The following is a 12,835-nucleotide window of genomic DNA, read 5'->3' as shown; positions in this document are numbered from 1 at the left end:
AATTAAGTATTTTAGCTATTTTAAGGGCATTATTTCATAACCTTAGCAGTGATAGAGTGGGGGGATGCATAATGTAACAATTTATTGATCATTTAATGACAAAATCGGTAAACTAACGACATTTAATTCAAGATATTTTTGTATGCAGCGAATTTTTTCGTAACTGTTCAGTCTTAGTCTTAAGCTTTAAAAATTATTTTTGTTTATCCTGATTTGCATTTTGAAAAAGAGGAAACCACGCCTGAACTTAGTTAGATATACATTTTTTTTGTCCATTCTCATTGCATTTAATTGCAGCATGACTTTATACAAAATTATTTACAGTCGTAACACTTATTTTTTATAACTTTTGTATTGGTTTGTAGATCAGTAAGCGAACTGTATTTAATAATCTATGGCTTCAAGACCCACTATTTCCTTGGGTTGCACAAGCTCAGGAATCAACTAAAGCAAGGTGTAAAATGTGCTCTGTTACATTTGAGCTTGGAAATATGGGAAAACAAGCACTGATAAGTCATGCTAAAGGCAAAAAACATCTTAGGAGAGTTGCTCCATCGACACAACAAGTTTCTTTGAACTCTTTTGTCACTGTGCAAAAGCAAGAATCCGAACAAAATTCTTCAGCAGCAGAAAGGACAATGACTGTACCACCTCCTCCCGTCGATCTTTCTCAAGTTGCCAGTTCATCTGATTCATCTAAAGGCACAATTAAAAAGTATGTTACCAAAGATGAAACTCTAAAAGCAGAGGTGCTGTGGGCTATAAAAGTCCTCATGTCTCACTATTCCTGTAATAGTAGTGCAGGCACTGACAAGCTATTTTCCAATATGTTTCCAGACAGTGTAATTGCCAAACAGTTCCAATGTGGAGCAACAAAGTGTTCATACTTGATTTGTTTTGGCATTGCCCCATTTTTTCATGATGAATTAATGAAAAGACTTCAAGAGCAAGGAACAATGTATGTTATCTCATTTGATGAATCGCTGAATAAAGTGATCCAGAAAGAACAGATGGATTTGATTGTGCGCTTTTGGGATGTTCAGAAGAATAAAGTTGTATCAAGATACATTGATTCCCAGTTTCTTGGTCACACAAGAGCTGCAGATTTACTTCAAAGTTTCAAGCTAGGTCTACAAAAGCTGAATCCTGCAAACCTTGTGCAGGTATCGATGGATGGTCCTAATGTTAACTGGAAATTTCTTGAAGACCTATTAGAAGATAGAGAACAAACTGATCCAGATCTTCCAAAGCTCATTAATATTGGTGCCTGTGGGTTACATGTGGTACATGGGGCTTTTAAATATGGAGCTACAGCCACAGGCTGGCGTCTTGATAAACTTCTGAGGTCTCTCTGGTACACTTTTTCAGACTCACCAGCAAAAAGAGAAGATTATGAAGCCATTTCTGGAAGTTCCATGTGGCCACTACGGTTTTGTGGAACAAGGTGGCTGGAAGATTTGCCAGTGGCAGAACGAGCAGTGGCTATCTGGCCAAATATCAAGAAATATGTTGACGAGGTGTCAAAGCTACCAAAGAGCAAAATTCCTACAAGCCAATCTTTCAAAAATCTACAGGCATTTGTACAAGATCCACTCATTGTTGCCAAACTTGAGTTCTTTATTAGTATCGCACGCATTCTTGGGCCTTTTTTGAAGAAATTCCAAACCGATCAGCCCATGGTCCCCTTTCTTACACAAGATGTACAAACCATACTTGAAGCAATCCTTTCCAAGTTTGTTAAGAAGTCTGTGCTTCAAGAGGCAACAACATGTGCTAAGCTTGCTAACATTGATGTTAGCAAGTCTGATAATCTTCTACCACCAAGGAAGGTAGATGTAGGTTTTGCTGCGAAGATGTCAGTGCATAAGATGGAAAGTACTAAGCAAGCCACACCTCTACAAATCCTGGAATTCCAGAATAATTGCCTTGAATTTCTGAAACAATTATCTAGCAAGGTAATGGACAGATCTCCTCTAAAGTACAAGATGGCTAGGAATCTGGTGTCTTTAAATCCTATTTACATGGCATCAAACCCTGAAGCAGCAACAACCAGATTCTCCAATGTCCTTCAGCAACTGATATCGCATAAAATGAAATCTACCCATTGTTGTGATATTGCTCTACAGCAGTACAAGGCATTCCTTGCTGATGTGGAGAGATACAGTAAGGAGGACTTCAAGTCCTACCAGTCATCAGACAAAGCACTTGATGTCTTCCTAGCAGAGTACTTTCACCAGAAACCACAGTATGCAGACCTTTGGCAAACAGTAAAGATGCTGCTTATCTTGTCCCATGGTCAATCCTGTGTTGAAAGGATTCTCTGATAACAAGGATATCGTGAGCAACAATATGCACCAAGACACGCTTGTTGGATTTCGCAGAGCTCACAGTGGTGTCAAAAGTCTGGAATGTCCAATTGAAGATTCTATCACAACTGAGCTGCTTACATCTTGTAAATATGCTAGTAACAGATACAGACAATCTTTAGCAGAGAAGAAATCAATTGAGGCAAAAACCCATAAAGAAAGCTTGAAAAGAAAAGTCGAAGAAGACATCAAGCAAGCAAAAAAGAAAAAACAAAAGCTTGAAACTACAGCTACTGCTCTTCTGAAAGAAGCCGATGACCTTGCTACTAATGCAGAAATGAAGGGAGACTTTAGCATTCTTGCAAAGTCGAACGCCTTGCGGGTAAAATCAAAAGAAAAGAGGAAGGAAATAGAGAAGGAAGAACAAAATATTGATCTTCTACAGAAGAAGCTGAAATCCTTTTGAAAAGACGTTAAGTCAAAATCTCACAATCTTGAGACACTATTGCTTTGTTGCTGTTATTGAAATTATAGATTATTCATTAAAAGTATTCATAAGACATGCTGCATGGTCATTGAAAAATGGGTTATGGTCAGGGAAAAGTCAGGGAAAAGTCAGGGAATTTTACTTTTTCAGATTAGTGGGAACCCTGATTTAAAACACCACCGTCTCAGATAACATCTATTAATGATGTAAACGTGTTAAAGGAAATTTCACTGATGTGAGGTAGACACTTAATTATACACTTGTCTTTGTTAGGTTCTTTATATCTTCTAAAAGCTTAATTCGTTATTTGCTTCAAAAGATTTAGAAATAGTTTGAGAAATTTAGCTTGTTTGAATTGGATATGCTGAAGTTGTAGCCACTAGTGATGTGAGGCAGGCTTAACAGCTTAAATCTTTATGTGATATTGATCTAATAGGTCTGTGCATGTTGATATTAATTGTTGTGTAACTTCTGAGTATTGACATGGGCAATATTTGATGCTCATGTCATGTCATGTGCAATAATCTTGGGTATTTGTATAGCATTACAATCATCACCCACTTGCACATCAAATTAATATTGTATTTAAGTTAACCAAAACATGGCACTTCTGCTGTTAATGTTTATCACGAATTTATGTTACAGTAAATAAAATGTTTTGAAAGTATTGTTGTTGTTTGCAATCACTTTTTAAGTCCAAAATATTATATCCAAATACAAGTATTGTTATAATATATTCAAATTATTAATTTGTAATAATATAATAGAGTGCAAACAATACATGTATAACTGTGAAACTTTAGTAATACTAAATTGTACTAAATAGTGTTATCCCTATTGTTTTCTATTGTTTAATTAGCACTATTTTGTACTATTTAGTAATTTGTATTTCACGCTTTTACTGTTTGCACTCTAACAATCCTTGTATTGGGTTATTGTGAATTCAGATTTCCCACGTTGGGATATTAATTGAGTTGGGTTGGGTTATTATTGGGACATTAAATTCCCCCCAAGTTGGGTTATTATTGGGACATTAAATTCCCCAAGTTGTGTAATTATTGGGACATGAAATTCCCCAAGTTGGGTTATTATTGGGACATCAAATTCCCAAGTTGGGTAATTATTGGGACATCAAATTCCCAAGTTGGGTTATTATTGGGACATTAAATTCCCCAAGTTGGGTTATTATTGGGACATCAAATTCCCAAGTTGGGTAATTATTGGGACATCAAATTCCCAAGTTGGGTTATTATTGAGACATTAAATTCCCCAAGTTGGGTTATTATTGGGACATCAAATTCCCAAGTTGGGTTATTATTGGGACATTAAATTCCCCAAGTTGGGTTATTATTGGGACATTAAATTCCCCAAGTTGGGTTATTATTGGGGCATCAAATTCCCAAGTTGGGTTATTATTGGGGCATCAAATTCCCAAGTTGGGTTATTATTGGGACATTAAATTCCCCAAGTTGGGTTATTATTGGGGTTTTGTTGTCCCAACATTGGTTTTGGTATCACTTTCCCATTTTGGGGATTTTTGCTGAAATTCCCAACTTTTCCCCCAAAAAAATCCCTTTTTTTCCCATTTTGGGAAATCATATTTTTTTCCTGTGCCAAAGCAGCTCTGTCACATCTGAGTTACTGACAGCAAAAATCCAAAGAAGAGAGTCCCTAGGTATTAAATATTGATGGATTTGAATTCAAAAAAGATCATTTGGCTTTATGTTTTTGGCAAATTTTTTTAACAATATAGAAACCATATTTACTCTCCCAGACAGGGTGCTTATTCTAGGAGGGGGTGTTACTTATTTGACAAATGGTCAGGTAGCTTTTATCAATATATCAATTTTATATACCATAACCATTTCTTAAGTGTTATAATATTATTTGTTTTGGGCCCCCTGTGGCCCCTTATTTATCTTATGGGCCCCCCGAGGACAGGGCTCCTCGTTGTCTTATGTTGTAGTTTTTTCACTCGGTAGATTTGATTTTGTAGAGCTTTATTGTACAAAAAACAACCGAATTTTGAAGTAAACACCTTTTATTACATGGTGTCAGAAGTGGTTAACCACTGGAGAAGATTAATTGTTAAAGAAAAGTCGACAAAACAAGGAAACGATGGCCGAAAGTGGGGAAATGTATCATCGAGCTCCGGGACCTTTGGTGTTGGATGCGAATGCATCAGAAAATTGGAGAAAGTTCCTAATGCAGTTCGGAATTTACTTGGTTGCAAAAGGAAAGGACGACAAGGGAGATAAGTTAAAAGTTAATTTGTTACTTAACTGTGCTGGACCGAGTGCAATTGAAGAGTATAGCCACTTTGTGTATACTGCAGGCGAGAGTAATGAATCTTATGGTGATGTGTGCCGAAAGTTCCATGAACTTTGTCGAGGAGCTAAGAATGTCATTTATGAGCGACTGCTCTTCAATCTTAGAAACCAAAAGGAGGGTGAACGAATTGACAACTTTGTTAGTGAGCTGAAACGGCTTTCATTAAACTGTGACTTTGGAGCACTTAGAGATTCATTGATACGAGACCGTATTGTGGGGGGAGTAACCAGCGATGAATTGCGAGGGGAGTTGTTGAAAAAGCCAGACCTTACCCTACAAACCGCGCATGATTACTGCAGAACTTATGAGGCGACTGAGCTGCAGAAGTATAAGTTTGTTCCACAGACAGTAGTCCCAAGTAAAACAGTGTCTGTGCAACCAGTCCAAGTTAAGAAAGAACAGCCGTCTTGTAAGTTCTGTGGATATCGCCATTCATTTGCACACCCAACACGATGCCCAGCTTTTAAAAGGAATTGCAAGATTTGTAGCAAAACAGGCCATTTTGCAAAGATGTGTAAAAACAAACAGAAAAAAGATCCAGAAGTGCATGTGGTGGAACAGGAGTATGACTCAAGTGACAGCAACGAAACCCACACATACTTTGGATCCATTGAAGTCGGAAGCGTGTTACAGAACCAGCAACCCAAAAAGAGCCTGATAAAAGTCATGATAGCAGGAAAAGAGGTCAAACTGAAAGCAGACACGGGTGCGGAGGCTACTGTCATCCCCTACAACTTGTACAAGAGCATCACCAACAAGCCGTTGAAACGTTTACACCAGCTTTTGAAGGGCTGGCTTGCGACTAAGCCCATCTACCCTAAAGGATGTGTCCGCCTTCCAACACAGTACAAAGATCGAAAGATAGATCTGTTATATCTTGTAGTTGATGGAGAGTTCACCCCACTACTAAGTTGTGAGGCTTGCCCTGATCTTGAAGTCCTACAGTTCATGGATCTCACATTGCTAGATTCACCATCAGCACAAACATCAAACATCGACTTGTCCAGAGAACAAAGCAAAAGTACCACAACCCTCACAAGTGACCCTGTTCTGAAAGATTACCTTGATTGCTTCAGTAACAAACCAGGAATGTTACCCAACAAAGTACACCTAGAGGTAGACTCTGCAGTAACTCCAGTTATACACGCACCCAGAAAGATCCCAGTATCCATGTTAGACCCAACTCAACAGAAGCTGAGAGAGATGGAAGAAGATGGGATCATTGTTAAAGAAGAAGAACATACCCCTTGGGTCTCTTCGATGTTAGTAATCGATAAACGAAAAGGCAAAGAAAAGAAAAGCCCACCAACCAAAGACAACATCAGAATATGTATAGACCCACGTGACCTCAATAGAGCCCTCAAGAGACCCCATTATCCGATGGCCACAGTGGAACAGGTTGCCAACAAACTCACCGGTGCTGAAATATTCTCAACGTTGGATGCATGCAGCGGTTTTTGGCAACTACCAGTAGACGAAGAAAGCTCGAAGCTCCTGACTTTCAATACCCCCTGGGGTCGATACAGATTCCTGCGGCTCCCATTCGGCATAAGTTCCGCGCCCGAGATTTACCAACGAGAGATGGACCGACTCTTCGCAGGAGTACCAGTAGAAATAATCGTTGACGACTTTTTGATACATGGTGGAAATCAATGTGAGCTAGATGACAAGATGATTGCAGTATTGAAGAGGAGCCGTGAGATAGGTCTAAAGTTCAATCCACGTAAAGCCAAACTTCGAGTTCCTGAAGTCAGCTACGTTGGACACCTATTTACTGCAGACGGTTTAAAGCCTGATCCTGAAAAGGTAAGAGCTATCAACGAGATGCCTGCCCCGACCGATAAAGATGGCATACTACGTTTCCTAGGAACTGTAAACTATCTGGATAAATTTATTGAACATAAAGCTGATCTCCAGGGCCCGATCGTACTTATTAGGAGATGAGCGTGGGCGTGTCTTCAGGAGAAATCGACGACAAATCATTTCAACACCTAATGATCAATCGATGAGCACAAGTCCTTTTGTTATACCAGCCATTCCTCAACTACCACCAGAAAGTACCAACAACCCCACACAGTTAAGCAATAATGTGACAGCATCGCCTACACCACCAAAGTCTTCTGAGAGGCAACACGAGACGACACCGATGAGCACAGCATCTGGCAGGGTTATCAAAAAACCACAAAGACTTATTGAACATTGTTAAGAACATTTATTGAACACTTAACCTAACACTTTGTTGAGAAGGGAGATGTTATAATATTATTTGTTTTGGGCCCCCTGTGGCCCCTTATTTATCTTATGGGCCCCCCGAGGACAGGGCTCCTCGTTGTCTTATGTTGTAGTTTTTTCACTCGGTAGATTTGATTTTGTAGAGCTTTATTGTACAAAAAACAACCGAATTTTGAAGTAAACACCTTTTATTACATTAAGGAAGAAGCAAAGCATCACAATCACTTTGAACTTATGTACTAGTTAATTGAAAACCCCCACCCCCATGGTCCTGGGGGAGTGTGGGGTTAACGTGGGGGTTTAGACAAAAATCCACGTGCAATTCCCGGTAAAATCACGTATCGTAGGATGAAAGACCTTGACGAGTCGCGATTCCTGAGCACTTTAAAAACGATCCCTTGGGATACCGCTTTTTTGTTTGACACCATAGATGACATTCTTGGCGCTTGGGAGCAGTTGTTTAATGGTGTTCTCGATAACCATTGTCCTTGGAGAGAGAAAAGGGTGGCACGTGTAAAACCGACGCCTTGGATAACTAAAGAGGTATTGCAATTAATTCAAAAACGTGATGCGCTGTTAAAGAAAGCTCGTCGTTCTTCCCTGGCTGATGACTGGGATTCTTATAGGTCAGTACGTAATAAAGCGTCTAATGCAATTAAATCTGCAAAGTATAAATTCTACAATAGCTGTTTTGAAGAAAATAAATCCAATCCTAAAGGAGTCTGGAAAATTATCAAATCGCTTATGGGTACTGATGAGAAAACGGAAAAACGCTCCACTTGTAATCTGAGTGCCAATGATTTTAATGTACATTTTACATCCATTGCTGATAGCTTGAGAAATCTACTACCAAGTGTACCGTTTGACATCTCAAAGCTGGAGCACTTTGTACTTTCCAGAAAGGACCCTGAAACTGTTTTCTCGATACCGCGAATCCCTATTGGTTTTACAATTAATTGTCTTCAAACTTTGAACTTAAGGAAAGCTATGGGTATCGATAAATTCAGTGCAAAGATTCTTAAGCTGGCGGCACCTATTATTGCACCCTCAATTTCAAAGCTGATGAACTACTCTATCGAAAGTTCCGAGTTTCCAAAACGATGGAAAACGGCCAAAGTTACCCCTTTATATAAATCTGGTGATCATATGGACAAGAGTAACTACCGCCCTATATCCGTCTTGCCCATCCTGTCTAAGCTTCTTGAGAGACATGTTCACAATCATTTTTATGATTATCTTGTCGAAAACAAATTATTATATGCAAGTCAATCTGGGTTCCGCAGGCATCATGGAACTGAGACAGCATTAATTAAAGTAGTAGATAATCTCCTCTTTCAATTGGATAAGAACTGTGTAAGTGGTATGCTCCTTATTGATTATCGAAAGGCTTTTGACATGGTTGACCATATTATCTTGATGTCAAAGCTGAAAGCCTATGGTTTAGACAAGAACACTACGTCATGGTTTGAATCCTATCTACGGGGAAGGCGACAATTTGTTTCTATTGACGGCGTGGACTCAGATCTTTCTGTTATACAACATGGAGTTCCTCAAGGAAGCATTCTTGGCCCTTTGCTTTTTGTTTTATTCATCAACGATCTTCCTTTTCATATTAGTTCACCTAAAGTGAAGATAGATCTTTATGCGGATGATACTACTATCTCGTTTTCAACCGATGTCAATAATACTTCCAATTTAGAGAACACTCTTAATTCAGTGATGAGGGATGTGGAAGTATGGACCAATTGCAACAAACTTCCAATAAATGAGACGAAGTCAAAATCACTACTTGTGACTGGTAAACGCCTTGGAGAGAAAGCACCACACAGTAAATTATCCATTTCGACATCAAATGGAAACACCCTTGAATCAGTGGAATCAGTAAGACTCCTTGGACTGGATGTGGACAGTAAATTGACCTTTTCGGATCACGCTGAAAGGACATACAAGAAAATTGCAGGAAGAATCGGCGTACTAAATAAGATCAAAGGTTGTCTACCCATCAAACAAAGAACAAATTTCTATAATGCCATGATCAAACCTTTGTTTAGCTATGCTGGGACTGTTTGGCAAACAGCATCAACTAAGGATTGTTTGTCAAGATTTCTAACTCTACAAAAAAGAGCTGCACGTCTAATACTCAACGCTGAACCCAGAGCACCCTCAGTACCGTTGTTTAATAGACTTCAATGGCTGCCTTTCTATCTGGACAATCACATCTCAATGTGTTCTATTCTCTTTAAAAGGCTACAACTGATGGTGCCCGAATATCTAATTGAAACTCTTAAGCTGAACAATACACTTCATAATAGAAATACTCGTTTCTCAGGACTGAATTTTATAACTCCAAAGTATACTAGAAAAACCGAAGGTGGGAAAACGTTTACAGTAAATGCCATCCATAAATGGAACAATTTAGAAGCCAGCATAAAGAAACTGCCTAATATAAGCTCTTTTAAGAACGCTCTCCGTCATAAATATCTTAATGAACAATTACTTTTAAATCATTTTAATATTTCGAATTAACTCATATTTTATTTTCTTTATTTAATCTTTCTCCTTTTGGTCTGGGTGGGAATAGTATTTTTATAATTTGTATTGTAAATAGAGATTTTATATATATATATATATATATATATATATTTTATATTGTATTATTTGTATGTATGAGTTTTGAGGGCCACAAGTTTACTAGTGTATTACACTATTAAGTGCCACCCTCTGTAAATAAAGTTATTATTATTATTATTATTATTAGAGCACTTTGAACAGGAATCTGTCCCAAGGGAATGGGGGAACTGACAGTTTTCGACTTGTCCTCACCATAGGGGCTTGGGGACAAATGAATAATATCACAAAAATGAATATGAAAGATTACTAATGCCAGATGAAGATAGATTATTTTTCCATTTTTTGGTAACTGTTATCTTAATAGTTATTAGTACAAATTTGCTGAAGTGTACTGGCTTTGAAAGATGAAGGCTTATTTTAAATGACAGGTAGTTGCCTATAGTTAGCATTCCGATGGGTACTCAAATGAAACCCCACCCCATGGTCTTTGGCAAGATTGAGGAATTAGACTTTGATGCTGTACAAAACAGAAAAAAGCCCCCACCCCCTCAGGACAAAACGCGCATTTGACTGCAGTTTTGTCCCGAGGGGGTGGGGGCGAAAGAAGGTGGTGTTTGACGGGGAATAATCTAAAGTTGTAGACGTCCTTTCTGGGGTACCCGAAAACTCTGTATTGGGCCCATGTCCTCTATTACATTAGCGATCTCCCAGACAAACTGACCTCCTCCGTGAGACTCTTTGCAGGTGATACCATCGTATATTTAATCATCAAGTCTACCGAAGATGCCTTCACTTTGCAACAGGACCTAGACAAATTAGCCATGTGGGAGAAACAATGGAGCATGGAGTTTCACCCAGCTAAATGTAAGATCTTAAGGGTTGGACGCAAGCAAAAACCTACACACAATACTTTTCACGGCAAAACCATGTGTGCTGTCGTCTCGGCAAAATACCTTGGGGTCACCCTAACATCAGACTTGAGGTGGATAAGCATATAAACAACATCTGCAACAAAGCAAGCAGTACCCTGGGTTTCCTTCGGCGTAACCTGAGAATAGGCTCCCCCAAGCTAACGACGTCTGCTTACTTCGCTGTAGTGCGTCCATACCATGAGTATGTGTGTACTGTATGGGACCCATTCACAAAGACAAACATCATCAGAATAGAGATGGTACAACGTCGCGCAGCAAGGTTTGCGCTTCATCGCTACGACAGAACAGCAAGTGTGAGTGAGATGCTCAATTATCTGGGTTGGTCCTCACTAGAAATCCGAAGAAAGAGAGCAAGGCTCCTGATGTTCTACAAGATACACCATGGCCTTGTTGTCACTGATGGCCTTCCAACAGTCCCGCCGATGTATAGAATAAGCAGGCATATAAATAGCCAAAGCTACAAAGTGCCACCTTCAAGGACCAACTATCACAAAAAATCGTTCTTCCCGCGGACCATCAGGGATTGGAACTGTCTACCGGAACTAACTGCAAGGGCAGCCAGTCTTAACAATTTTAAGAAAGCAAGCGAACTATTATTCTATTGACTTATGTAACTCTACTTATTATATTTTTGTTATTATCGTTTTTGTTGAAATTATGATACCTTATAGGAATCTTCGCATAAAAGGAGATGGGGTTATATAGAATTAGTACGCACCCAGCCTGTCTAGCTTGTGGCGAATGGTCAATCCGAGAAATAGTTCCGAGAGGACAAGAAGGCCTTTTTTGAAAATCAGAGAAAACGAGATCTTGCTTTTCTTAAGTACCAGAACAAGAAGTCGAATCTCTAAAATTCGAGAAATCGAGATGCCTTAAAATTTGGAGAGAAAATCAATATATCCAAGGAACCCCCTTTCTTGTAGTTAAAATCCAAGAAGATCGTCTTCTGGGCTTGCTCAGCTTTCTCCCAGAATTCTGTGTACTGGAGCACCAGGAGATCACAATCTCCTATCTTCACATGCTTGTAGCCCACCATCGTCATCAGCAAGAGCTAGAACATGGCAAAGCACACTTCCTTTCACTGTACAATGAAAGGGTTTAGTTTGGAATTAGAAGTTAGCATTTTAGCACTGTCAGTGATGTCTTAGATGTATTTTTTTAGGGTTTGCTTCCAAAATCAATCTGTTTTTTTCTCCATTGCATTCATTTTGGAGTAGGCCAACAACAACAAGGCCACTATATGGTAAAGTGGGGTGCACCAATATGTAATGCATTGAAGGAGATACATTTGTGGATTTTAATTTCCAGACATTTTTCTGAATATTCAGTCCAATAAAGGAGAGAATCACCACTAAAATTGATACCTTCAAATTACAGTATGGCATTTAAACAGTCTAAATATATTTTTTGGAATCTTTGAAATGCTGTTACATCCATGACATATTCTGCACAAGGGCAAAGCTTGTCGGAGTATTGTTTTGATTATAAGAATATTCATAATGGAACTTCTTTGGTGGGGAAATAAGAATTTACCATTAGACTCTTGACAACTTTGACAGCCATATTTACACCAGGAATTGTGTTTGTTAACTTTGATGTACTGCATAATTAAAAATTATTGAATAAGGCCTGGATCCATTTGGTTGGTCCAATAAATCTCAGTAAAGAGCAGGATCCTAGATCCCCCAAAAATACTTCGATCAGTCAATACAAAAGGTGTTCAAAGCTGGCTCCGCTTTTAGGCAGTGCCTAAATCTATATATTAGCAATAATAATTAGCACATTATAAGCACGATAAAATCTTGTGACACCAGCCTAGTGTGGGTGAGTTGACAGTATGCAATAGTTTTGGTTCAAGGGGGGCGCTCAACTTTGAATACAGGTATTTGCTATATCTAGTCTTTCAGCATGTGCATCAATACCTTGGCTGTTTTATTACATTTGGCAAAACAAAGGATTACTGCTAAAAAATGGCG

General features: G+C 38.8%; 2 protein-coding genes across 2 annotated transcripts; both read left to right on the top strand.

Moving 5' to 3' along the window:
• The first annotated feature begins 461 nt into the window (after positions 1-461).
• Positions 462-2,694, top strand: LOC125559956. The gene has a single exon (XM_048722278.1). The coding sequence runs from the start codon at positions 462-464 to the stop codon at positions 2,322-2,324; it is 1,863 nt and encodes a 620-aa protein (XP_048578235.1). The 3' UTR covers positions 2,325-2,694.
• A 2,217-nt stretch (positions 2,695-4,911) lies between these two features.
• Positions 4,912-7,068, top strand: LOC125559781 (uncharacterized protein K02A2.6-like). The gene has a single exon (XM_048721462.1). It carries the CDS (start codon positions 4,912-4,914, stop codon positions 7,066-7,068), a length of 2,157 nt encoding a protein of 718 aa, XP_048577419.1.
• Positions 7,069-12,835: the final 5,767 nt, after the last annotated feature.

The sequence above is a fragment of the Nematostella vectensis genome, chromosome 14 (genome assembly GCF_932526225.1).
Source record: "Nematostella vectensis chromosome 14, jaNemVect1.1, whole genome shotgun sequence".
NCBI lineage: Eukaryota > Metazoa > Cnidaria > Anthozoa > Actiniaria > Edwardsiidae > Nematostella > Nematostella vectensis.
This window is presented reverse-complemented; position numbering and strand designations above follow the sequence as displayed.

Excerpts from the sequence above, each read along its gene's own strand:
- LOC125559956 (XM_048722278.1), top strand. The coding sequence starts at position 462 with ATGTGCTCTGTTACATTTGAGCTTGGAAATATGGGAAAACAAGCACTG.
- LOC125559781 (XM_048721462.1), top strand. The coding sequence starts at position 4,912 with ATGGCCGAAAGTGGGGAAATGTATCATCGAGCTCCGGGACCTTTGGTG.